The sequence below is a fragment of the Macaca mulatta genome, chromosome 12 (assembly GCF_049350105.2).
Source record: "Macaca mulatta isolate MMU2019108-1 chromosome 12, T2T-MMU8v2.0, whole genome shotgun sequence".
NCBI classification, from domain to species: domain Eukaryota; kingdom Metazoa; phylum Chordata; class Mammalia; order Primates; family Cercopithecidae; genus Macaca; species Macaca mulatta.
The window spans coordinates 100,790,391-100,815,666 of record NC_133417.1 but is presented as its reverse complement, the minus strand read 5'-3'; the positions used below and the strand labels follow the sequence as shown (position 1 = coordinate 100,815,666).

General features: G+C 36.8%; 1 protein-coding gene across 1 annotated transcript in view; it reads left to right on the top strand.

The window, feature by feature from the left end:
• Positions 1–25,276, top strand: part of DNAH7 (dynein axonemal heavy chain 7) — a 340,765-nt gene that overhangs the window by 225,996 nt on the left and 89,493 nt on the right. The window contains exons 45-48 of the mRNA XM_015131765.3: positions 686–866; positions 3,475–3,660; positions 11,574–11,737; positions 22,548–22,702. Coding sequence (XP_014987251.2) covers positions 686–866; positions 3,475–3,660; positions 11,574–11,737; positions 22,548–22,702 — 686 coding nt within the window. The remainder of the gene's footprint in view (positions 1–685; positions 867–3,474; positions 3,661–11,573; positions 11,738–22,547; positions 22,703–25,276) is intronic.

Here is a 25,276-nt window from a genome sequence, read left to right as displayed (position 1 = left end):
TTTTCAAAAAAACAACTGTCACAGGATGTTTTTCAAACTTATATCCAATTTTAATCATTCTACATATATAGTAGTGCTATATATGTTTCAGACCATGATATATTAGTTAATGATTCATTTAATGTTTGTTAAATAACATGACTGACTCCATTTTCCAGATACTAGGGAGAGAATTTAGATCCATCCTTTTTCCTATATAATTCCTTTTATTACCACATACATATTTATAGGATAATGGTTTTTGGTTGAGGATGTATTCTAGGATTTGAGGATTTTTTTAAGTAAAATGACAAAGATAAAAGATACCTCACTTTTTCCTCATCAAAACTAACTTTTGTCATTGCAATTAGGCTTCTACTAACATTGTAATACTCTACTTGAATATCCTACTTTTCTTTCAGAAAGTTATCAAAATTCATACTGGCAAAATGTTTTTTTTTTTTGAGTAAAAGTATTATTTTAAAACACTATGTATATTTGATGTCTATTTTAATGGCCATTTCTTATGTCCAGGATCAAGCTTGGATGATTCTTAGATAAAACATGGAATATAGAAATCAGTTTAGATTTTTGCATAAAGAAGTGTTTTGAGTCACAGTAAGGATATTAGAAAAGTAAATTCAGTGGTAGAAAGTGTACTGGAATATTAAATGAATATTTAATTTTTCAATTTTACTTTTTGCAGAGTGGCAAAAATAGTAGCTCCCAAAAAGATAAAACTGGCTGCAGCTGAAGGGGAGCTTAAAATTGCCATGGATGGTCTTAGAAAGAAGCAGGCAGCCCTTAAGGAAGTTCAGGACAAGCTGGCCAGGCTTCAAGACACACTTGAATTAAATAAACAAAAGAAGGCTGACCTGGAAAACCAGGTATGTGCTGATACAGAAAAAGATGGACAAATTCTCAATTATCGTAACTAAGAATGATGTTCATACTAGCATGTAACACACCAGTCCTGTTTCTTTCCTGGTCAGGGATTGGCAAACTATGGCCCGCAGGCCACATCTGCCCCTCGCCTGTTTTTGTATGGCCCACGAGCTAATAATAGTTTTGACATTTTAAAATAATTACATATTAGTGGCCGTATAAGTACCCGTGTAATACATAAATATCCTCAATTCTGCTGCTTGGCTCACGAAAACGAAAATATTTATTCTCTGGGCTTTTCCAAAAAAAAAATATATATATGCCAGTCTGTCTAGCTTAGATTACTAGAATATTGAGCTAGATTATTTAATCATTTTTCACTTTGCAAGTAAGGAAATTGAGAACCAAAATGTTAAGTGATTTAGGTTGTATGGCAGAGCAGAAATTAGAACTCAATACTCAGAGCCATACAGTATCTACTAAAAATGTTTTCAAGACTAAAAATATTACTCTCAATTAGTGATACCATTTGGAAAAATTAACTGCTAAAGTCTGATTACGGTCCAGAAAAAGGTCATAATATTTTATAACGGTCAACATTTATTGAATGCTTATTATGTACAAGGGCCTGTTGTTCCAAGAACATTACATATTATACCATTTATTCTCACAATAACCTCTTGAGGGAAGTAATCATTGTGTAGCATTTTGAAGAAAGTACAGAACAGAAAGATCAAGCAACTTGTCCATTGTCGACCCAGCTTCTGAGCATTAAGTCTAAGACCTGAACTCAGGCAGCCTGACTGTAATAGCTGTACTCTTTCCAGAACACCAGACTTTGTCTTTCTATAGTATCTATCCTGTATTCTATATTTGCACAAATGTAAGACATTATGCTAATCTTTAGAAGTGTAACCTATTATGGCATGATTTTTGAATGATCAGTTTTAGTTTAAATAATATAATCAATAAATGGTTATGCAGTTGCCCTCTTTAAACATTTTTCAACTCTCCTATATGTTTGAAAATTTTATTTATTTTTTATAATAAAATGTTAGAAACTTACGGTAATATGAAATGAACATATGCATTTATGTGTATTAAACGTGCTTTTGGAGGCAAAATTTTAGCTAAAATATTTTTACTTAGTAGTTTCTGATGGCAACTTTGTCATAGTCTAAGACCTGATTCAGTTTATCATAAACATTGTTGAAAGAAGAATAGGTGAGGAAAGAAACTAGAAAGACAAAAGACATTTAAAGAGGGAAAATTAAAAGGAAAAAAATTAAATTTAGGAAGTATCACACATACTACAATTACATACCATTTGCTTTGCTTTTTTCAAACCTATCTGTAGATAAACTGATACAGAATCATGCATCTTTTAATCTAAAATCATTGACTTAATATAAATGTTAGTAACATTAGTAAAAAGCATAAGCCAAATTCTTATTCCAGAATAACCTAAATGTCTTTGCTTTTGTTGATTGTTGAATTTCTCTTTTCATGTAAATTATTTTTTAACATCATGATAAGCTTCATTTAATCTCATCTTCTTCCAAGAATAATGATGTTAAGGCACTTAAAAATTTAATAAAAATAATTCACATATTCTGCTGGAATACTGCTATTGTGTGAACTGAAATAACTTTTCACCAAGTTTGCACCTTCGTAATTATCTCTTTTTTATCACATTGCTTAATTACATATAATCATATTTGGTTGACAGTCTTATGTACCAAATAGGCTCTCAGTTATTGATTGATGTCGTAATTTAAGCTGAATTACAAGTGCCTGAGTGACACCGTTTAACAACCTGAAAATTGTCCTTTGTAAATAATCATAAATTATTAAATCTTTTAAATATTTAACCTTTAAGACCATGATAAAATCAACCATAAGTTAAATGAGGGGAAAACGTTTGTGGAATATTTAAAATAAAATGCATCTAGATATTTAAAATGGAGGGAAAACATCTATATTTGCAGAAGAATGTCTTTATTAATTAACTTTCAGTATCCTGTACTGTATGTCATTTCCTTAAATAGAGCTGTTCTTTGCATTATGTGATAAATATTCATTCATTATTAATTTCATGAATTAGACACTTTATATTTACAAATTCTAAAATAGCATGGACTTTACTATATCATAGTGATATAGGAAATCCCAGGCAGAAGTCTAATTAAAACTAATAATTTACGCCAGGCGCGGTGGCTCACTCCTGTAGTCCCAGCACTTTGGGAGGCCGAGGCGGGTGGATCACAAGGTCAGGAGATCGAGAGCATCCTGGCTAACACAGTGAAAACCTGTCTCTACTAAAAATACAAAAAAATTACCCGGGTGTGGTGGCAAGCACCTGTAGTCCCAGCTACTTGGGAGGCTGAGACAGGAGAATGATGTGAACCTGGGAGGCAGAGCTTGCAGTGAGCTGAGATTGTGCCACTGCACTCCAGCCTGGGCCACAGAGCAAGACTCTGTCTCAAAAATAATAATAATAATAAATATATCATAATATTAATAATAATTTACTTCTGAGGGTAAAATCTTGCAGAATTTTAAACTTATTGTACTTGTAAATACTGATAAAAGCTCACTTTTATTTTTGAGGTTGACCTGTGCAGCAAAAAATTAGAACGAGCTGAACAGTTGATTGGAGGCCTTGGAGGTGAGAAAACTCGATGGAGCCACACAGCTCTGGAGCTAGGGCAGCTGTACATCAACTTGACCGGGGATATCCTCATTTCCTCAGGAGTGGTTGCTTACCTCGGAGCCTTCACATCCACCTATAGACAGGTAAGGGACGCTACTCCATCTCTTCCTGACCCTCTGCCCATCACAGCCAGTATTACCCTTCGAGGTTTTGTTTTACTTTGGTTTCAGTTTTTTGATAAGTATAGTGAGGAAGATATTTTTACATGATTTCTACTTGTGTATTTTAGTTATTATATAAATTAGCTGGTTAGCCAAAAGGCGCCATGTAATACACTCTTCAAAAATCTAATTGTTTTAAAAACAAAAATATCTACTTTAAAATGTAATGTGAAAATGGGGAGTCTCTGAACCTATTCTAGTTTGGGGCCGCCTGATTAAAAATAAAAAAATTTTTTTTTAAAAGTAATGGGAAAATGGTACCCTATACTGATAAAATCTCAGTTCCTAAGCAAGTACTGTAAAAAGGTATCAGGACTCTCTCTCTCTCTCTCTCTCTCTCTCTCTCTCTCTCTCTGCGTGTGTGTGTGTGTATGTGTGTGAGTGTGTGTGTGTGTGTGAGTGTGTGTGTGTGTGTGTACTTCATCAGCTGTTTCCTATCAGTCTCAATAACAAGCCATTTCAAAATCTTTTCAGAGAATGAAACTTGAGGGGAGGAAAAGGTGAGCCTGCCTAAAACCCTGTTGATAAGTGGCTTTGTTCCTTAGAAAACAAACACCACGTTCCCTGCCTTGCTTCCCACCTCTCTGACTGATTCTGCCTCTTTCTTCTCCCTGGCCCAACACCTAACCCTAGGAGTTAATCCTAATTATTCTTCCTGCTTTTCTCTTCCACTTTTTAGTTTTTACTGAATGAGAGACCCAGCATACTCTTCAGCTCTTTTTAGAAAAATGGAACTGGAATCCAACCGGGGTCATGGCCCTATCAAAGCGGGCAGAGAGATTTAGAAAAATTAAGATAACTGAAAGAAAAAATGGGAGGGATGATAATGAGAATAAAAGAAGGGAGGAATTCAGAACGTTTGGCAATAGTTTTTGGTGTCAAACGAGAAATAGTACATATTAAGCCTCCTTTGTGTAGGGCTTTATAATTTCACTGAGCATTGGCTTGCACATGGTCTCAGTTGAGCCTCATTTAATTTCAACACTGTCTCCTGAGGAGGGTTGACTCTTGGTGCCACTGTTATACTTTAATTGGTGGTGGTGTTTTTAACTAAATGTTTAAAACCCTCACCTAGTGGGTGCTTCTGTCTTTAGCACTTGGTGGTTACCTGCATCCTAATTTAGCACTCTTCCTACTCTCCTACATTGACATTTTGAACAATAAAAGGAGTGGCTTCAGCCACCCCTACCTTTCCCTGCTGGTTCAGAGCTCACCCCTCGGTGACTGCACTGGCTCCTGTCTAGTATTCCAGAGCTCAGCAGAAAGTGTATTAGCACTACCTCGTGCAGTAGCAGAATCCACTTTACCCAGTGCTTGGAGAGCTAACCAGGCCTCCTCTGACAGACTCACTCCAAGGGACTGCATCTTCAGACTTTGCCATCATCACCTGGCTACTATCAGAATGGGGGGCTGCTAGTCAGACCACCACACAAATGCTTCAAGGGTATCTTAAGCACCTGAACTGAGACTTTGGAAATTTACTGACAGACACAAAGCCACATTCAACTTAGATACAAGACATGCCAAAGCTCAGAGTGCCTTCTGTGAACTCATTCACTGTCCGAACCCTTGATTCAAGTAGTCACTTCATCCCATGCCACCTCATCTCTGTGAAGGATTGAAGGCAATTTTATTCCTTCCTTGCTTCACTAGATCAACCTAAGTTTTTACTTTCCTTAACAATTCTCTCATGTCACTCTCACATCACAGGAAGGAATTCCTGTGGATTAAGTCTCTGAGTCCCATTTTGTCATCTTCACTCTTTTATCTGTTTCTCTCAGGTCAAAACAGCGAGCAGTTTATTTCCCATCAAAACTGTCTCATTCAGTTCTCAGTGTAAGGGTTGGATGGCAAACATCAGGACTCTGGCCAGAGCCCTTCCTGGCTTCTGTGTGCTTTCGCACTCAACAACTAGCACCTGTGGCTCTTTCTGTCAGCCTTCCCTTGGGTTCCTAGAACCCACTTTACCCAATGTTTGGAGAGCAAGAAGTGCCTGGGATTATAATTGCCTCTTGAGCAGCCCTTAATGAATAATTGAAGGGAGCATGGGAGTCTCTCTCCCTTCCCTCTGGTTGGGACAGCTCCAAGGAATAGCTTACACTGTGGAGGTTCCCTGTGGCATCTAATGAGGCCACCCGCTGCAGAACTTAGGCTGGTCCTTTATTGGCTTCTACTCCTTCTTGTCATGCTTCCTCCTGCATCCTTTCCTCAGCATGTCACCTCATAGGAATCTTCATCCCACAGTCTGCTTCAGGGAACCCAAACTAAAAGGCCTACAAAATTTGGTCCTTTTCTGACATCAAAGGGTTTCAAGTCTCTAGATATCAAGGGCCCTCAATAAATATCTGCATTTCCCCTCCAAACTTGAATATGAGTAGTCATCAATTATTTATCAACTCTTTTATAGAGTTCCTGGCACTTTTTATAAATAAAACATAGGAAACTCCAATTCTTCCAGGGTAACTGGGCCCACAGCACTCAATTACAATGCCTGTGCCAATTCCCAAAACAGAATCCTACAGTGCTGTTAAGAACATACAAGCCCTGGATTTGAATTAATTTGAACCTTCTAATTGAACTTTATCTGCCAATAACCAAAGTTGAAACTATTTTAATGGTGTTGGGTATTTTCACCAAGATGACACTCTTAATGGCCGGTTTTCCACTTCTACCATCTCTCTATCTCCCCCCTTTTTTTTTTCATGACCTTATTGAACCTTCTAATTGAACTTTATCTGCCAATAACCAAAGTTGAAACTATTTTAATGGTGTTGGGTATTTTCACCAAGATGACACTCTTAATGGCCAGTTTTCCATTTCTAACATCTCTCTATCTCCCTTTTTTTTTTTTTATCATGACCTTATGCCAGCAAATCCACCATCACCTGCTTACCAGCCAAGGCCATTGGCTTGAATTTTGAGATGCTTGTTCAGAGTCCTCCATGCTCATTTTGGTTGTTCTCTGATATTACACCCTTATAAACATGTAATTAGGCCTCTTAAATTGCTAATCCAGAATTCGTCTGTGGTAACATACTATACCTGTCAACTCTAAACAGAGCGTTCTGCAGAAAATACTGCTTCTATTTTCTCTACTTCTTCCCTATGTCACAGGCTAGCATGCCTACTCCAGCATCAGGCTAGATCCCAGAAAGCTTGCAGACCTCTCCAAAATGTCCGTAGGCCAACCTGCAGCCTGGAAACAAATAGAACAAAACATGCCAGTAGTGCTGGGTGAGCTGGCTTACACCTGTAATCCCAGCAGTTTGGGAGGCTGAGGTGGGCAGATTGCTTGAGTTCAGGAGTTTGAGACCAGCCTAGGGAACATAGTACAACCTTGTCTCTACAAAAAATATAAGAAATTATCCGGGCATGGTGGTGTGTGCCTGTAGTCCCAGTCCTACTTGGAGGCTGAGGTGGGAGGATTGCTTGAGCCCAGGAGGCAGAGGTTGCAGTGAGCCAAAATCTTGCCACTGCACTCCAGCCTGGGTGACAGAGTGAGATTCCATCTCAAAATAAAATTAAAATAAATAAATAAATAAAAAATAAAACATGCCAGAAGCAACTGTGTATACAACTCAAACTGGAAATGCTATCTGTCCCTCCTCCCTACATAGCTTTACCATCTGTTCCTTGTATCAACAACCAAATCAAATAGCCAGGCGATATTTATTAAGTACTTATGATAGGGAGAATTTGGGCCCCTATGATCTTCACCTCCAAGTGTTATACCTGTAACTATGCCACGTTACATGGCAAAGGGACTTTGCAGATGGAATTATGGTTGCTAGTCAGCTGAGCTTAAAGGAGGAAGATTATCTGTGGCTATCTTGGACTTCACTATAAGATAAAACTGAAATGTCTTTTTTGAGTAAGGAGGTACCCAGAGAAGGATGGGGCTATGTCAAAAGGACACAGAATTTAGCTTAAGAGTGTTCCCACTGTCCAAACTTGAACAATTTCAGCATCACAATAAATAGTGGCAGGAATGTATTATAACTCATTGGATAAAATATGAAAAAGATGAATCTATGCTGACATAAATTAATAATGAAAAAATTGAATGTTTGACAAAAACAGGGCATTTTCATGGTTGCAAAATATCTCCCTACAGAATGCTTATTACCTGCAAAAGGAATATGGAATATGGAAAAGAGCAATTTAACAGTGGGGAGGTTATAATATAATATTTCACAAATGCTGTCTTAACCATTTTAAATAATAGTTAAAAACTCAGAATTCTTTCTCGTAAGTAGTTTGCTAAGCCCTCACCCCAGCCATTTTCTTTATTAGGCTCGAACACTCCTGGGTTACAATAGATAGCTTCCAAAGGCCCCCAGATACCAAGGACAGCCCCTTCTTCCTTGCAACCACAGAATGATTCAAAATACCCAGTCCCCAGGAAACCTGTGAAACCCAGCTAATTCCATCCCATTTACCACATATAAACTAACTCCCACAGCTCTGGCTTGATGCTACTCTGTCTCCTGACAACACCCTGTGTGGCCCTGTGTGCAGCCTTCTCTCATTTGGAGCTATAACTAACAGAGTTCTGCCTTTCATTTATCTGAGTGTCTTTGCGTTGCATCCCACCATCTGAAGAATCTATAATCACACATAAGCTCATATAATTATGACACAGAAGCCTGGCAGACAACACTTTAATCAAGTGATAAAAATTAGTGTCATCAGTAAATGAACAATTTGAAATTGTGTGCCATCTGATGGATGCAATGAGAAGAGCACATGATTTCTGTGATATTTCTGCCAAAGATGCATAACCTGAATTATGATGGAACATCATACAGATCCAGTTGTGGGGAATTCTACATAATATTAACAGGCTTATCAAGGTCATGAATGTCATCAAGTCCCCCAAAACTGTGATGCCCTTTCTTGTGCAAACCTCAAGGAATGTTGGTCCAACCTACTCAGCAGGAGCCTGAGGGAGATGGCAATGCCCAGCATGGCCTCTCAGCCAGCGCCACCTTTGAGAACCCAGCACCCTCATCAACCCAGAGGCTGGCACCAGTACCATACATACCCACCTTCCCCTTGCCTTCTCCTAACTCCTTTCTCTCCAGTTCTGTCTTTCACCATTTCTGAAATCTTTGATTTATAAACTCAACTTGGATGTTGACTTCTGACTTTCTGAACACAAACCTTGGCTTGTAGTACCCCTCCTGGGTTCCTGTGCATCCTACAGACTGTCCTCCAGGTAGAGTCTCACAAACTGCAGTATGTACCCTGATCCTTACTGGCACTGAAATGCCTTGCCGTAGCCACTGACAAGGCATGTGAGTCAGAAGTAAATGTTTTCCATCTCTCCTACTGGTTCAAAATGGATTTACTTTTCTACTATAATATTGTATGTGCTAGATATTTGTAACATAAAGAAAATACTTAGAAAAAATGTGGTGGTCCCAACTACTTTGTAAAGTGAAGCTTTTTTTTTTTTTTAAAAAAAAAAAAAAAAAACTTTTAGGTTCAGGGGTACATGTGCAGGTTTTTTACATAAGTAAATTGTGTGTCCCCAGGGTTTGGTGTACAAATTATGTCATCACCCAGGTGATAAGTATAGTATCTAGTAGGTAGTTTTTCAATCTTCACCCTTCTCCCACCCTCCACCCTCAAGTAGGCCCCAGTGTCTATTGCTCCCTTCTTTGTGTCCATGCCTTCTCATCATTTAGCTCCCACTTATAAGTGAGAACATGCAGTATTTGGTTTTCTTTTCCTGCATTAGTTTGCTTAGGTTAATGGCCTCTAGTTCCATCCATGTTGCTGCAGAGGACATGATCTTACTCTTTTTATGGCTGCATAGTATTCCACGGTGTATATGTACCATTTGAGTTGATTCTATGTTTTCGCTATTGTGAATAGTGCTGCGATGAACATACACATATCTATCAGGATTCTCTAGAGGGACAGAACTAATAGGATATATATACATATATATATGAGTTTGTTAAGTGGTATTAACTACTAGAGGAACAGAACTAATAGGATTCTCTAAAAGGACAGAACTAATAGGATAAATACACACATATGTGTGTGTGTATATATATGGGAGTTTATTAAGTAGTATTAATTCACAGGATCACAAGGTCCCACGATAGGCCGTCTGCAAGCTGAGGAGGGAGAAAGCCAGTCTGAGTTCCAAAACTGAAGAACTTGGAGTCTGACGTTTGAGGGCAGGAAACATCCAGCATGGGAGAAAGATGTAGGCTGAAAGGCTAAGCCAGTCTAGCCTTTTCACTTTTTTCTGCCTGCTTTATATCCTGGCTCTGTTGGCAGTGGATTAGATGGTGCCTACCCAGATTAAGGGTGGGTCTGCCTTTCCCAGCCGACTGACTCAAATGTTAATCTCCTTTGACAACATCCTCAGAGACACACCCAGGATCAATACTTTGCATCCTTCAATCCAATCAAGTTGACACTCAGTATTAACCATCACAGCATGCATGTGTTTTCATGGTAGAACAATTTATATTTCTTTGGGCGTATACCCAGTAATGGGGTTGCTGGGTTGAATAATAGTTCTGGGTTCTTTGAGAAATCACCACACTGCTCTGCACAATGGCTGAACTAATTTACATTCCCACCAGCTGTGTATAAGCAGTCCCGTTTCTCTGCGACCTTGCCAGCATCTGTTGTTTTTTCACTTTTAACAAAAGCCATTCTGATTGCTGTGAGATGGTATCTCATTGTGGTTTGGATTTATATTTCTCTGACTAGTGATGTTCAGCATTTTTTCATATCCTTGTGACTGCATGTATGTCTTCTGTTGAGAAGTGTCTGTTCGTGTCCTTTGCCTACTTTTTAATGGGGTTGTTTTATTTGCTTGTTAATTTGTTTAAGTTCTTTATAGATTCTAGATATATAGACCTTTGTCAGATGCATAGTTTGCAAATATTTCTCCCCATTCTGTAGTTTGTCTGTTTACTCTGCTGATAGTTTATTTTGCTGAAGAAGCTCTTTAGTTTAATTAGGTCCTATTTGTCAATTTTTGTTTTTGTTGCAACTGTTTTTGGCATCCTTGCCATTAAATCTTTGCCAGGGCCTATGTCTAGAATGGTATTTCCTAGGTTTTCTTCTAAGGTTTTATAGTTTTAGGTTTTACATTTAAGTCTTTATTTCATCTTGAGTTGATTTTTGTGTATGGTGTAATGAAGGGGTCCAATTTCAGTCCTCTGCATATGGCTAGCCAGTTATCCTAGCACCATTTATTGAATAGGGGGTCCTTTCCCCATTACTTATTTTTGTCTACTGTGTCAAAGATCAGATGCTTGTAGGTGTACAGCTTTATTTCTGTGCTCTCTATACTGTTCCATTGGTCTATGTTTTTGTACCAGTATCATGCTGTTTTGGTTATTGGAGCCTTGTAGTATAGTTCAACGTCAGATAATGTGATGCCTCTGGCTTTGTTCTTTCTGCTAAGGATAGCTTTGGCTATTCGGGCTCTTTATTGGTTACATATGAATTTTAGAATACTGTTTCCAACTTCTGTGAAAAATGTGATTGGTAATTTGATAGGAGTAGCTTTGAAAATGAATCTTTATAATAACAATTGGTAATCATTTTTTCCAGATACAAAATTGTGACTTAAGTGCTTAATCTAGACTTTATCTTAATATTGAATATGTTGAGTACATAGCTGACCTTCTCAATTAGAATTTTATTTGAAATAAGAATCTGAGAGACACAAACCATTTTTGAGGTAGAGTTTCCACAATGGTTTGTTGACTCAATGAATACAGTGTAAATTGAGGAATTATAAAGCATGCTTTTGATAACCTCTAGTCTCATTTCTTTATCTTTCTGTGTATATTCTAAAGAACCAAACTAAAGAGTGGACAACTTTGTGCAAAGGAAGAGATATCCCCTGCTCAGATGATTGCTCTCTTATGGGTACCCTGGGAGAAGCTGTGACAATTCGAACTTGGAATATTGCTGGATTACCTTCTGACTCATTTTCCATTGATAATGGGATAATCATAATGTAAGAAAAATTTTTTCTCATAAATGGTCTTTATTAAATAATCAGTAGATTTATCTGTGTTCCTTCTAACAATTTTAGGTAGCAAACTTTTACAGTATTAAAAAAATTACTTAACTAGTAAAATTAAATATGAGTAATCACTTCCTTCTCTTATTAATATTATAATAGTTGAATATTAGACACTGTAGTAAACAAACCAACCAGATGACTTTTACTTAATTTTTAAACATTAATTTTTAGCAAATAGAGCAAAACCCTGCCTTAAGTAAGGGAAGTCCAAAATTTTCATTTCCATAAAATACAGGGTTTTGTTATTGGAGATTAATGAAATGTGCATTAGCATGCCATTGGCGGTTGATTGGGCAGGGTGTTCCAAATTCTCTTAATCCCTAGTGTGGGACTGTTTTAAATTAGATAGATGTATTTCTGGGTCCTACACTGATAGGGAATAGTAGCCACTATACCTGTAATTTCCTGGTTAGTAGAGAAAACCTGTGTAGACTGGGCTGGGAGACTATTAAAGGCTTGTCTACCTCACCCTCTCATCCAGGTCTCACCTCCCAGAAACCAAGGACTTCAGCCTGTCACAGTGTGAGGACAATCTTGTGTTATTTCCAAGTTCACATTACCATGAGCCTTTTTTCACTTGGCCAGTTTTCTCGGAGTTTTAGCATGTTAACAATAGCACAGATATTTCCTACTATCAGTAGGAAATTCTGTGTGTTACATGACTGTTTTGACTAGTTGTTAGGTTACTATGAAAAAGTAGTAATATGATGGTACTTTTTAAAGTAAAAATGGTTGAGGCATGTGAACTTTTAAAATAGAAGTAAACACTAAATGTGGAGGCTAGTTATTCCTAAATTTTATGTATATAGTATTTATGAAAATCAGTTTACAAATTAAAACTCTGGTGAACACATTTATTTTTCAATAAATTATCCTGACATATGGATTTCTTTAGCATTCATTTACTAAATGTTCTACAAGAATTTGAGGTATGTGCAATATGATTATAATACAAAACAAGATAAAATCTGATGAGACCACTAGGGGAAGTTAAGGAGTAGTTACTGTTAGAATTGGAGACAAGCTAATTCCTATAGCTGGGCCCTGAATTAAGTACAAAGCTTTCTGATAACTAAAGCAAAAAGAAAAAGTTGTATCTCATAGTTCTTGTTTTTTAACCAAGTAAACTGTAGTTAGAGAGACCAACTTTTTCAGGAGCTAAAGTTAAATTTATTTTGTTTATTTAAAGAAAAGATTACAAAGCTTTACTTTGGGGAACTAAAATACTGGGTACTCTGATCCAATAATCTAAATTAATCAAAGGAGAAAATAGATAATCTAGATCAATGATAAATATGTGCATTAGCTGGCTGCTAAAATAAAGATTTTAGCAGATTTTTTTTTTTTTTTTTTTTTTTTTTGAGACGGAGTCTCGCTTTGTGGTCCAGGCTGGAGTGCAGTGGCCGGATCTCAGCTCACTGCAAGCTCCGCCTCCCGGGTTTACGCCATTCTCCTGCCTCAGCCTCCCAAGTAGCTGGGACTACAGGCACCCGCCACCTCGCCCGGCTAGTTTTTTGTATTTTTTAGTAGAGACGGGGTTTCACCGTGTTAGCCAGGATGGTCTCGATCTCCTGACCTCGTGATCCGCCCGTCTCGGCCTCCCAAAGTGCTGGGATTACAGGCTTGAGCCACCGCGCCCGGCCAAGATTTTAGCAGATTTTTAAGTGCCTTTTACCAAGTACAGAAAAGCAGCTCATTGTTGAATTACTTAACATGTGGCATACAGGCAGTTTGTGCTGATGTTTAGCGTTAGAATATACCTTACAGATTGACACAGGTGGGAGATTTCTGAAATTTTGGAAGTCTAACTTTTACTTTCACTTTTACCTAGCTGGACCAATTAGCTACAGCATGAAAATAGTCAAATTTTTGCTGCTTTTGTTATTGTTTTTATCTCAGAAAAGAGCTTTGGCTCTTCTCAAGCTCTTATGAACGTAGCTGGTCATGTCCTACATGTTAGTAGTTACTGAAGTGGTAGTCATTGTTTTGATTTGCAATTTATATATCATGGTTCTGCCTAGCAGGACATCTCTAACCACTATATCCATCATCAGAGGACAAATTGCATCTTGTTTTCTAGCAAGTAAACATACCCTTATTTTTGGGTCTAGTCATATTTCAAAAAAATAGAACTGTTGATGGATATATCTGCACATAAGATTCTAAACTGTTCAGTGATTATTTTTCAAGACGACACACTCACATTTTGGGAGGGACAGAGATAAAAAATGATGTTAATGAGTCATAATGCCTACATCTTTGCTATTCATTTGTAAAAATGTTGAAATATTAGCAAAAAGTTATGGTAGCAACTATACTAAAGAAAATATTAACAATTTTCATTCTTGGCTTCTTTTCAAAATATTTTTTGGTAATCTTATACGGAAAGCTTTCAGTAAACAGGTTTAAAGTGATCACTTTGAAGTATTAGCTAAGTATCTTCTTTACCTGTGCAGTGCCCTCTTCCATTCCCCGAAAGTCTTGCTTGACAATGGTAATATCTAATATTGGGAACTCACAGAGGACCTAATCCTGTGCTAAGTGCTTTTCACATATTATCTCAGCTGAGTGAGGAGATGATTATTTAGGAAACCTGGAAGAATCTATAAATTTGGGCAAGTTAGAATATAATTAACTTTTGGGGCTGTTGACACCTAAAGGTCCCTGGCTAATTAGAATTTCAGAGGTTAGTGATAACATTAAATACAATTAGATTGTATCTGAACATTTCACGGGTGAAGGATTAAGATTGTTTAACAGCTTGGTAAGTAGATCAGACCTGTATCTGATATAACTCTGCTTTTTAAAAAAGTAAGTTTTCATTTCTATAGGAGAGAGATATATTAGGTTTAATTCAGTAGCAATAATAACTGAGAAGAATAACACCTTTCCTTGTCTGTTTTTATGAATTTATGTGTGTGTAAAAAAGAAAATATCAAAACTCTGAAATGTACCGCTGCTTTATATTCAAAATCTGTGGTCTGTGCAACTGCTGTGAACATGTATTTTTACTGTTAGAAGTTTGTGTTTTCAAAAAGCCCACAAAAGCACCAAATAACAATCCTCTCTAGACAGTAACAAAAGAATACACACTGTCAAAACTTGGAACATTGAGTGCTATAAAAATTCAATTTCCATTTGGGAACCACTGATTTTAAAGCCTTTGTAGATTCAAGAATGTTTGATGGTGGAAGTAAGAGAGAGAGAGAGATTATGTGGAGAAAAACATTTTCTTGTTAAAAAAAAAAAAACAAAATAATAATGGAGAAGAAGTAAGCAAGTAAATATAGTGCTTGTTCATTTTGAATTCAGAATTTGTATTCATCCAGGGGTGAAGCTATTTAAATGAGTTTGTTGCATACAGCTTTCCACAATTATTGGTGCATTTTATAAACTAGTATTTTCTTTTTTATCTACATTGAAGAATGTCTCCTTTAAAATTTTATTCGTCTAATATGTTATTCTATGGAAGCCCAGATCTTTAAAATTGAATATAAGCTGAAGTCACAAACCTCCTGTCTTTGAATAAAAAAGTTGTTACATTAAGACTGTTGTCTGGGGAAAATAAGTTTGATATAGTTATTAGCTGGATATGGAACAACAAAAGATTTGTTTGTGTATAACTGCACACACACAATATGAGGAGAGAGGGTTGGGGGTGAGGGGAGAGAGGAAAGAGAAAAAGAGAGAGAGAGAAAATACAATTGTTCCAGCACAATTTGTTGAAAATATTATCCTTTTTTAAATCAGGTTGGCTTTACATCTTTGTTGAAAATCATTGTGGGTTTGTTACTGAGTTCTCTGATCCATTGACCTGTTCATTTTGATGTAAATACCATATTTCTTTGATTATTGAAGCATATTAAGCCTCAAAATCAGGTAGTATATCTTTCACATTTGTTCTTCTTTTTCAAAATTGTCTTATCTAGTTGTTACCTCTAAATATAAATGTTTGAATCAATTTTTAAATGGCTACACAAAATCTTCCTGGGATTTGTATTGCTACTAATTGAATCTAAGATCAATTTGAGAATAATTAACAACTTAGTATGTTTTCTAATATATGAACACAGTGTATTTCTTTATGTACTTAGGTCTTCTTTGATTTCTTTCGTCAGTGTTTTGTTGTTAGATTTATATACAGTATTTCTTTTATTTCTGTGTGGTACTTAAAAGATTGTGTTCAACTGTTCATTAGGAAAGCAGTTTATTTTTGAATATTGACTTTTTACCCTATAGCTTTAATAAACTCATTTATTAGTTCTAGGATATTTTATATAGATTTATTGGAATATTTTATATATAGACAATCATGCTGTCTGCAATTAGTGACAGTTTAACTTACTACTTTCTAATCTGTATGCCTTTTATTTCTTTTTCTTAGCTTATTGCACTGACAAGGGCTTCCAGCATAATGATGAACAGGGTTGATGAAATCGGACGCTGTTGCCTTTTACCTAATCTTATAGAGAATCAGTTTTTTACTATCACATGTGATATTAGCTGTAGGTTTTTGTACCTCCTTTGTATCATGTGAAAGAGACTCCCTTCTGTTCCTAGTTTGCTGATAGTTTTTAGCATTAATGGATGTTAAATTTGGTGAAATGTTTTTTCTGCATCTATTGAGTTGATCCTACAGTTTTTTTATGTTTAGTCTGTTAAAATGGTAAATTATACTGATTGATTTTTGAATGTTGCACTAGCCTTGCTTTTCCAGATTAAACTCTACTTGGTCATAATGTATTCTCCTATTTATATATTTTTGGATTCAATTTGCTAATGTGATTTGAAGAGTTTTGCATTAACATTCATGAGGTATATTGATCTGTGTTTTATTTTGTTGTGATGTCTGTATGGTTTTGGTTTCAGTGTAATGCTGGCCTCATAAAAGGAATTGGGACGTCTTCTTTCCTATTTTGTGGAAAAGATCATGTAGAATTAGAATTATTTCTTTCTTAAATGTTTTACGGAAATGACCAAAGAAATTATCTGTGCCTGGAATTTTTGTATTGTTGAAAGATTTTATCTATAAATTCAATTTTTAAAATAGTAACAGGTCTATCCAGGAGATCTGTTTCTTCCTGAGTTTTGGCAGTTTCTGTCTTTTCAGAAATTGCTCAGTTTCATCTAAGCTGTTAAATGTATGAACAGAGAGTTGTTTATAGTATTTCTTTAATATTTATTTAATGTCTATAGAGTCTGTAATGATAATCTCACCTATCACTTCTGATATTGATAATTTGTGTATTCTTTCTATTTTCTTGGTCAATCTGGCTAGAGTTTGATAAATTTTGTTGATCCTACGTAGGAGCAAGCCTTTGGTTGCATTGTTTTTCTCCATTCTTTTTTTGTTTTTGGTATTACTGATTTCTTCTCTAATATTTATTATTTCTTTGCTTCTGTTTGCTTTAGGCATAAATTGCTTTTATGTCTCTGGTTTCCTAAGGTGGAAGGTTATTGATTCTAGATTTTTCCTTTCTAATCCATGGATTTAATGCTATACGTTTCACATTGAGTATTGCTTTAGCTATATAGCACAGATTTTGTTGTTTTATTTTAATTTTCATTTCCTTTAAAGTATTTTCTAATTTTTTTTGAAATTTCCTCTTTGATTCATGGATTTTTCAGAAATATATTTTTTAATTTCCAAATACTTGGAGACTTTTAGGGTATTTTTGGTACTGTTTTTAATTTCAAATTTATTTGTTATTTTCAGACTATCATTGTATGATTCCAGTTGTTTAAAATTTTTTAAGGTTTGTTTTATGGCATAAATCTTGTCTATATTTGTAATGTTCCATGTGCACTCGGAAAAAAATGTCCTGACTATTATTGAGTGAAGGGCATTTTGCAAGTTGGTTAGGTTGATTTGTTTGATACTGTTGTTCATGGCTTCAATATCCTTGCTAGTTTTCTGTCTACTTGTTCTCTCTTCAGTCTTACCAGTTTTAGCTTTATTTATTTTGGAGCTCTGTTGTTAGAGGCATACACATTAAAGACTATTATGTCTTCTTGATGAATTGACCCTTTTGTCGTTGCATATGTCCCCCTTTATCCTTGATAGTTTTCTTGTTCTGAAGTCTATTTTTTCTGACATTACTATTGCCAGTACAGCTTTCTTTTGATTAGTGTTTTCATGGTATATCTTTTACCATCATTTTACTTTTAATATAACTATATTATTATATTTAAAGTGGATATCTTATAGATAGCTAACAGTTGGATCATATAGTTTTATCCAATCTGATAGTGTCTCCCTTTGTTGATCAAATTGGACCATATATATTCATCTATCTTCAACTTCACTGACTCTTCTGTTATCTCTGTTCTGCTATTGAGCCCATAGTATGGGACTTTTCATTTCAGATACTATGTTTTTCAGTTCTAAAATTTCCATTTGGTTCTCATAATCGTTTTTTGGGTTTTCTTTTGCTTCTGAGAATGTCTCCGTTTATTTCAAAAATATTCACCTTTATCTCATGGAGTATGGTTATATCTGCTTTAAAGTTTTTTTTCTGGTAATTTCAAATCTGTCTGTTTCTTTGAGAATTAACCACATCCTTATTCTTTGTGTGTTGAGTAATTTTGGATTGCATTCCAGAAATTTTGAATATGAGACTCTGGGTCCTGTCAAAATCTTCTGGATAAGATTGATTTTTTTGGGTTAGCAGTCTCTTAGCTGTCTTTCTGTGGGTGATGTTGCGATGTCAGTTCAGATTTGTAAGCCTTCACTATACTGTTTGAATCTACTCCTCGGCATTCATTACTGAGGAGTTAAATGGACTAGGATTTATGATATTGTTTAAAGCCTCTGATGTGCTTCTTTAGAGGTGTTCCATGCGTGCACAGCTTCAGGTCTTTTCTCCTCAGAATTTCTCCCACCCCTACCCCACTTTCCATATCCCAGGGGCACCTTTTTGTATACTTTTTTAATGGCCAAATGATGAAGTTCCTTCAGAGTTTTCTCTTCCCTTGCTATTGCACAATTTCATGCCAACATTGGGGGCAAAGTGGTAAGAAAAAAGACAGAAAAATATTTGGATTTCCCTTACATTCTGTGCACAACAGGGATCTCTTTTTTTACTTCTGTCCAGAAAGACAGGTTTTTTTGCTCAGTGTTTTGGGTAACTGCACCACTGCTTCTTCTGTTGTGATAATACAGCTCTGTGAGTAGGGTTAACCTTGGGGTAGAGACAAAAGAGAATAAAGAAAAAACGAAACATGAAATAAAACATGGATTTATGCCCATGCTGTGTGGTTCACATATGATCATTTTTTCAGTTATCTATTTTGAGTTGTTGCTACCTGTGCCTGCTCCACAGTTCCCCCACTAAGCCAGAAAATAGAAAGAAGGAAAAAACTTAGAAAACTCACTACCCCATTACCGATAATTCTTCAAGTTAGGATTTTCCTCCCCTTCATTTGTTGTTATTTACCTTTTAGAATCTGTAAGTAGTTGTTTTTTGTATTTTGTTCAACATTTTTAGATGTAATCAGTGAAGGAAATAGGCTGTAAAAAGCCTAGTCTGTCTCGGTTAGCATCAGATGTCCTTTCCTCTGGTTTTGAAATGCTGCTCATTGGACAAGTATTTTCTGTGCAGGGATAATGTCTTAGAGAATTTCAAGTCTTAGAATTATTTAATTTGTATGGTGTTTGCCCCATGACTTTACTATTTCTATATCAGTGGATTATCACATGCAACCTTTATTTGATCTAGGAAAAAAAAGAATAAAGAATGAGCACGGACCCTTCCTTTGAAGGAATAAACAATTTAGTTGGATGATGCAGCTAAGGAATTATAGAATTACCATAATATAATATTACCATTATATGCAAGTACCATAAATATAACATGGATGAATTGCTAAAGAAGTTCAGAGAGAAAAGAGATGGAGAGAGGCTTTGTGGACTACATAGCTTTTGAGCTGATGTTCAAACATGAGTAGGACTTAAACGGGAAAAGATGGGGGAGAAGTGCATTTTGGACAAATAAACAGGATGAACATAGGTATTGTGGCTAAAAAATGTGCAAGTGATACAAGAGTGAGTAATTCAATTTATTTAGGAAAACATAAATGCTGTTTAACATTCACACATCTGGCCGGGCGCGGTGGCTCAAGCCTGTAATCCCAGCACTTTGGGAGGCCGAGACGGGCGGATCACGAGGTCAGGAGATCGAGACCATCCTGGCTAACACGGTGAAACCTCGTCTCTGCTAAAAAATACAAAAAACTAGCCGGGCACGGTGGCGGGCGCCTGTAGTCCCAACTACTCGGGAGGCTGAGGCAGGAGAATGGCGTGAACCCGGGAGGCGGAGCTTGCAGTGAGCTGAGATCCTGCCACTGCACTCCAGCCTGGGCGGCAGAGCCAGACTCTGTCTCAAAAAAAAAAACAAAAAAACAAACAAACAAACAAAAAAAAACATTCACACATCTAATTTCCCTTCTCTCACTCTCTTTAGAGTGATTTTTCATTAGTTAATTGCATCCAAGATGTTACATTACTCTTTTGATGTCTTTTCTTACATAATTAATGTCATAGACTGAATTATGCTGCCCCACCAAATTTTTACGTTGAAGCCATAACTCCCAACGTGACTGTATTTGGATATAAGTCCTTTCTTTTTTTTTTTTTTTTTAAAGACACAGTCTCACTCTGTCACCCAGGCTGGAGTGCAGTGATGCAATCCTGGCTCACTGCAAACTCAAGTGATCCTCGCACTTCAGCCTCCCAGGTAGCTGGGACTAGAAGTGCACACCACCATGCCGGGCTAATTGCTTTTTTGTAGAGATGGGGTTTTGCTATGCTGCCCATGCTGGACTTGAACTCCTGGGCTTAAGTGATCTGTCCACTCAGCCTCCCAAAGCACTGGGATTACAAGCGTGAGCCACTATGCTGGCTCAGAACATAGGTCCCTTAACGAGGTAACTAAGGTTAAATGAGATCATAAGAGGGAGCCCTCATCAAATAGTACTGGTGTCCTTGTAAGAAGAGGGAGCAGTACCAGAACATCTTGCATGCAGCAAAGGCCATATAGGACACAGCAAGAAGGTACTTCTCTGCAAGTCAAGCAGAGAGGCTCTGCAGAAACCAAACCTGCTGAAACCTTAGTCTTGGACTTTCAGGGTCCAGAACTGTGAGAAAATCAATTCTGTTGTTTAAGCCAGTCAGTCAGTGGTATACTGTTATGGCAGCCAGAGTGACACAAGGATAATGCTCACATTGGAGGATAAGAAGACTGTTTTCTTTTTTATCTAAGCTCCTTTTTTTTTTTTGAGACAGAGTCTCTCTCTGTCACTAGGCTGGAGTGCCGTGGTGAGATCTCGGCTCACTGCAACTTCCGACTCCCTGGTTCAAGCGATTCTCCTGCCTGAGCCTCCTGAGTAGCTGGGATTACAGGCACGCACCACCACACCCAGCTAATCTTTGTATTTTTAGTAGAGACGGAGTTTCACCATGTTGGTCAGGATCGTCTCGATCTCCTGATCTTGTGATCCTCCCGCCTCGGCCTCCCAAAGTGCTGGTATTACAGGTGTGAGCTACCAAGCCCGGCCTAAGCTACATGTTAATTTATACCAAGCTCTAACTAATAACTGATAAAAATATGTTCTTTTATTTTGGGGGACAAGTTATCCATTGATGTTACAATTTCATGTTATAATGAGAGTGAATTTAATATGTTACCCTGTTTTACCCCCCTACTTTTTTTTTTTTTCAATTTTTTTGCCTCAGTCATCTTTTATTTTCTCCTATTGCTGTTCTAATGCCCTAAATGAATTTGCTCTGCTCACTTTCGTTTTTTGTTTTTTCACTTGATTTCATTGAAATGTCATACTTCCCATGCTGTGCTCACTTTTGAAGGGCGTGGCAGTATCTTTAGAAAACTGGTCAGGATTATAGCTTGTGTTGATTGAAACTTCTAAGAGAAAGAAAAAGAATAGTGATTTTATTGCCAATTACATTTCACACAAGGTAGAAAGCTATGTGGTTGGATATCATATGGTAATGGTAGATACTGATGAACTCATCTGTTCACTACACTCTGGAAAATAAACTGGGTTCCTCCTGGGGTATTGCCCTTGTTCTTATCGTAAAGCAAATACGTAATGAACTACACATATGACACTAAATACACAAGTGTTTGAAACCAAGATTGGGTCAACAATTATGTTAACACTTAAGTGTCCCTGGATATTATGAAGTTTAGATGATATAAAATTATGCTTTTTACCTTTTTGTTAGGCCGTTATTTCTTTAATGGTCTAGATTTTGAGATATAATATTCCAAACCTCTTTCCCTATTGTACAAATGATAGCAGGTGGAAACTAAGGAAGCAAAGTGACTTACCCAAGGTCACATGATTCATTAATGGGAGGGCTTAGTGAAGAGCTGGAGTTTCCTTATTTCCAACACAGTCCTCTTGATGGTTGTCACTGTGACATAATTAGCAAGAACAGCAAATATTTTCAAAAGTGTAATTTAACATTTAGAAATTGTAATTTTCCAAAAAGAGTATAATAACTTGTATTAACTTTGCAGGATGGTTTCTGTAGTTGCCATTCAGGTAACCCACTCAATCTACATGTCTCTGTTTTAAGAACATAGTTTCTCATAAGTTAAAAAGTAAAATATTACAATAAAGGGCAAACTTTTAAAAAGTGACCTGTGATGTGAACATGATTAAATAGTGTAAAAACAAATCATGGCTTGACCAGCATCATCTTTCTCCTCCTTTTCAGGAATGCAAGAAGGTGGCCTCTGATGATAGATCCTCAAGGTCAGGCTAATAAATGGATCAAGAACATGGAAAAAGCCAATAGTCTTTATGTGATTAAACTTAGTGAACCAGACTATGTCAGGACTCTGGAAAATTGCATCCAGTTTGGTACTCCTGGTATGTAGTTGAATAACTAAGACACATTACAGAACTGCCTGGGGAGGGAACAATTAACCCAAAACTATATAGATTGTTTCAAGCGATCCTCCCACCTAAGCCTACCAAGTAGCTGAGAGTACAGGCACACGCCCCTACACCTGGCTAATTTTTTTTATTTTTTGTAGAGATGGGGTTTTGCCATGTTGCCTAGGCTGGTCTCAAACTCCTGGGCTCAAGTGAACTGCCTTCCTTGGCCTCCTAAAGCATTGGGATTAAAGGCATTAGCCACCACGCCTGGCCCAGACTCATCTTAAACAGCGACTTGGTTAACATTTTTCATTATTTAATGATAATTAATCAAATGAGAATTTTAAAGATTATAAACCTCCCAGAAGGTTAGGAGATTTTCTTTGTCTCAAGATTCATTTGTGATGCTTCCCCTAATTTAACTGTTTTAATTTTTGTCTGTTGTTTCCCTTTAGTTCTCATTATGTCTCCAATTCTGCATTTAAAAGGGCCACTTGATATGTGCCAATAGTATTTTAACACAACACTAGTTCAGTTATTTATGCATTCCTCTCTCAACTTACCCTATAGAAGTGGCAGAGAGGCGAGACGGGTCACGGCTCACACCTGTAATCCCAGCACTTTGGGAGGCTGAGGCGGGTGGATCACCTGAGGTCAGGAGTTCAAGACCAGCCTGGCCAACATGGTGAAACCCTGTTTTTACTAAAAACACAAACATTAGCCAGGCATGCTGGCGGATGCCTGTAATCCCAGCTACTCAGGAAGCTAAGGCAGGAGAATCGCTTGAACCTGGGAGGTGGTGATTGCAGTGAGCCAAGAGAGTGCCACTGCACTCCAGCCTGGGCAACAGAGTGAGACTCCATCTCAAAACAAAACAAAAAAAGAAGTGGCAGAGAGGAGAGTACAGATTTTATGTGCTTGGTTATTATCTGCCATCTAAAATAGAGAGATTATAAACATGACAAAGATTTTTCAATACAACCCTCATGCAGATGTCACATTTATCAAAGCAAAAAAAACAGAAAACTGATTTTAGTAAATTGGGGTTATTAGTCATGCTTTAAATTCATGTAGCCCATCAAATTTTGACTATATGACCAAATAAAGGTAAACGCTTAGGAAACTACAATCTATTTAGCTCTGGGATGGTGCAGCAAGTCTCACTTGTTATTAGACATAATATAATATAAAAGAATCATAATAAATATTCCAGGTAGTCTTATGGACGCCTTATTTGTGCATATTAAGAGGGAGTTCGTTTTAAAATATTAATTATAGTTTAAGGCTCTATTAGAATAAGTATGAAATGAAGACAGTCTAAGTCTACCTATGAAATTTTGTGTTTATGTAATAGACACATAGACACATGCACACATGGTATTTCATTCATTTGGTGTTCTTAGCATATAGAATGTAATATAGGAGTTACATAGAAGAGGGGAACATGATCTCTACTACTAAATATTTTGCCTGTTTAACAGTGAGATCAGATATATATGTGTGTGTGTGTGTGTGCGCGCATCACTGTAATAAAATTAGAAAGTGGTTATCACTAATTCTTATTGGGATCAATGTAGTTAATGGGTAGGGAACTGGCCTTGGATTCAGAGTACTTGCCTCTGTCACTCAGTGTTGCTTCAGTGACCTTCCTGAGACTCAGTTTCCCCATCTATATTTTAACCATATAGAATGAAGAAGAAATAAATTATGTATGTTGGATACTTAACGGCAGTGTCTGTTGATCAATTTATGTTTTTTGTTGAACATTTACTGTATGATTTACGTGTATCATATTTTAGTATGATATAATAAGAAAGGCACAGATGATGTACTGTAGAAATTCAGAGGAATCGGGGAAGATGTCTTGAAGGAACTGGCACCTTAAATATTTTAAGTAGGCTGGACACAGTAGCTCATGCCTGTAGTCTCAGCACTTTAGGAGGCTGAGATGGGAGGATTACTTGAACCCAGGAGTTTGAGGCTAACTTGGGCAACATAGTGAGACCCATCTTTACAAAAAATACAAATATTAGCTGGGCGTGGTGCTATGTGCCTGTGGTCCCAGCTACTCAGGAGGCTGAGGTGGGATAATCGCTTAAGCCCAAGAGGTCAAGGCTGCAGTGAGCTATGATAGCACCACTGCACTCCAACCTGGGCAACAGAGTGAGATCCTGTCTCAAAAAAAAAAAAGAAAGAAAGAAAGAAAGAAAAAAAAAACCCAAAACATTAAGTAATTAAAATTACTTAGGTTAATTTAAATATTCAAATAATTTCCTTGTCACTGTAAAAGACAATTATGATAATTGAGCATCTACCATATGCTTGACATTCTGGAGATTTCTGTGATGTCAGTCACAAATCTTGATGTTAGAATTCCATAATTTTAGACCCAAAAGGGCCATAGAGATTATCAGTTTAGTGTTTTCCAACGTATGGGTCACAACCATGGGAGAGATAACCAATTTAGTGGGTCATCACCAATATTTTGTTAATAAGATGCAATAGGAAGGAATAGAATATAGTAGGCTGCAAGGCATAGTATAAAGGTAAGCATTATGTCATGAA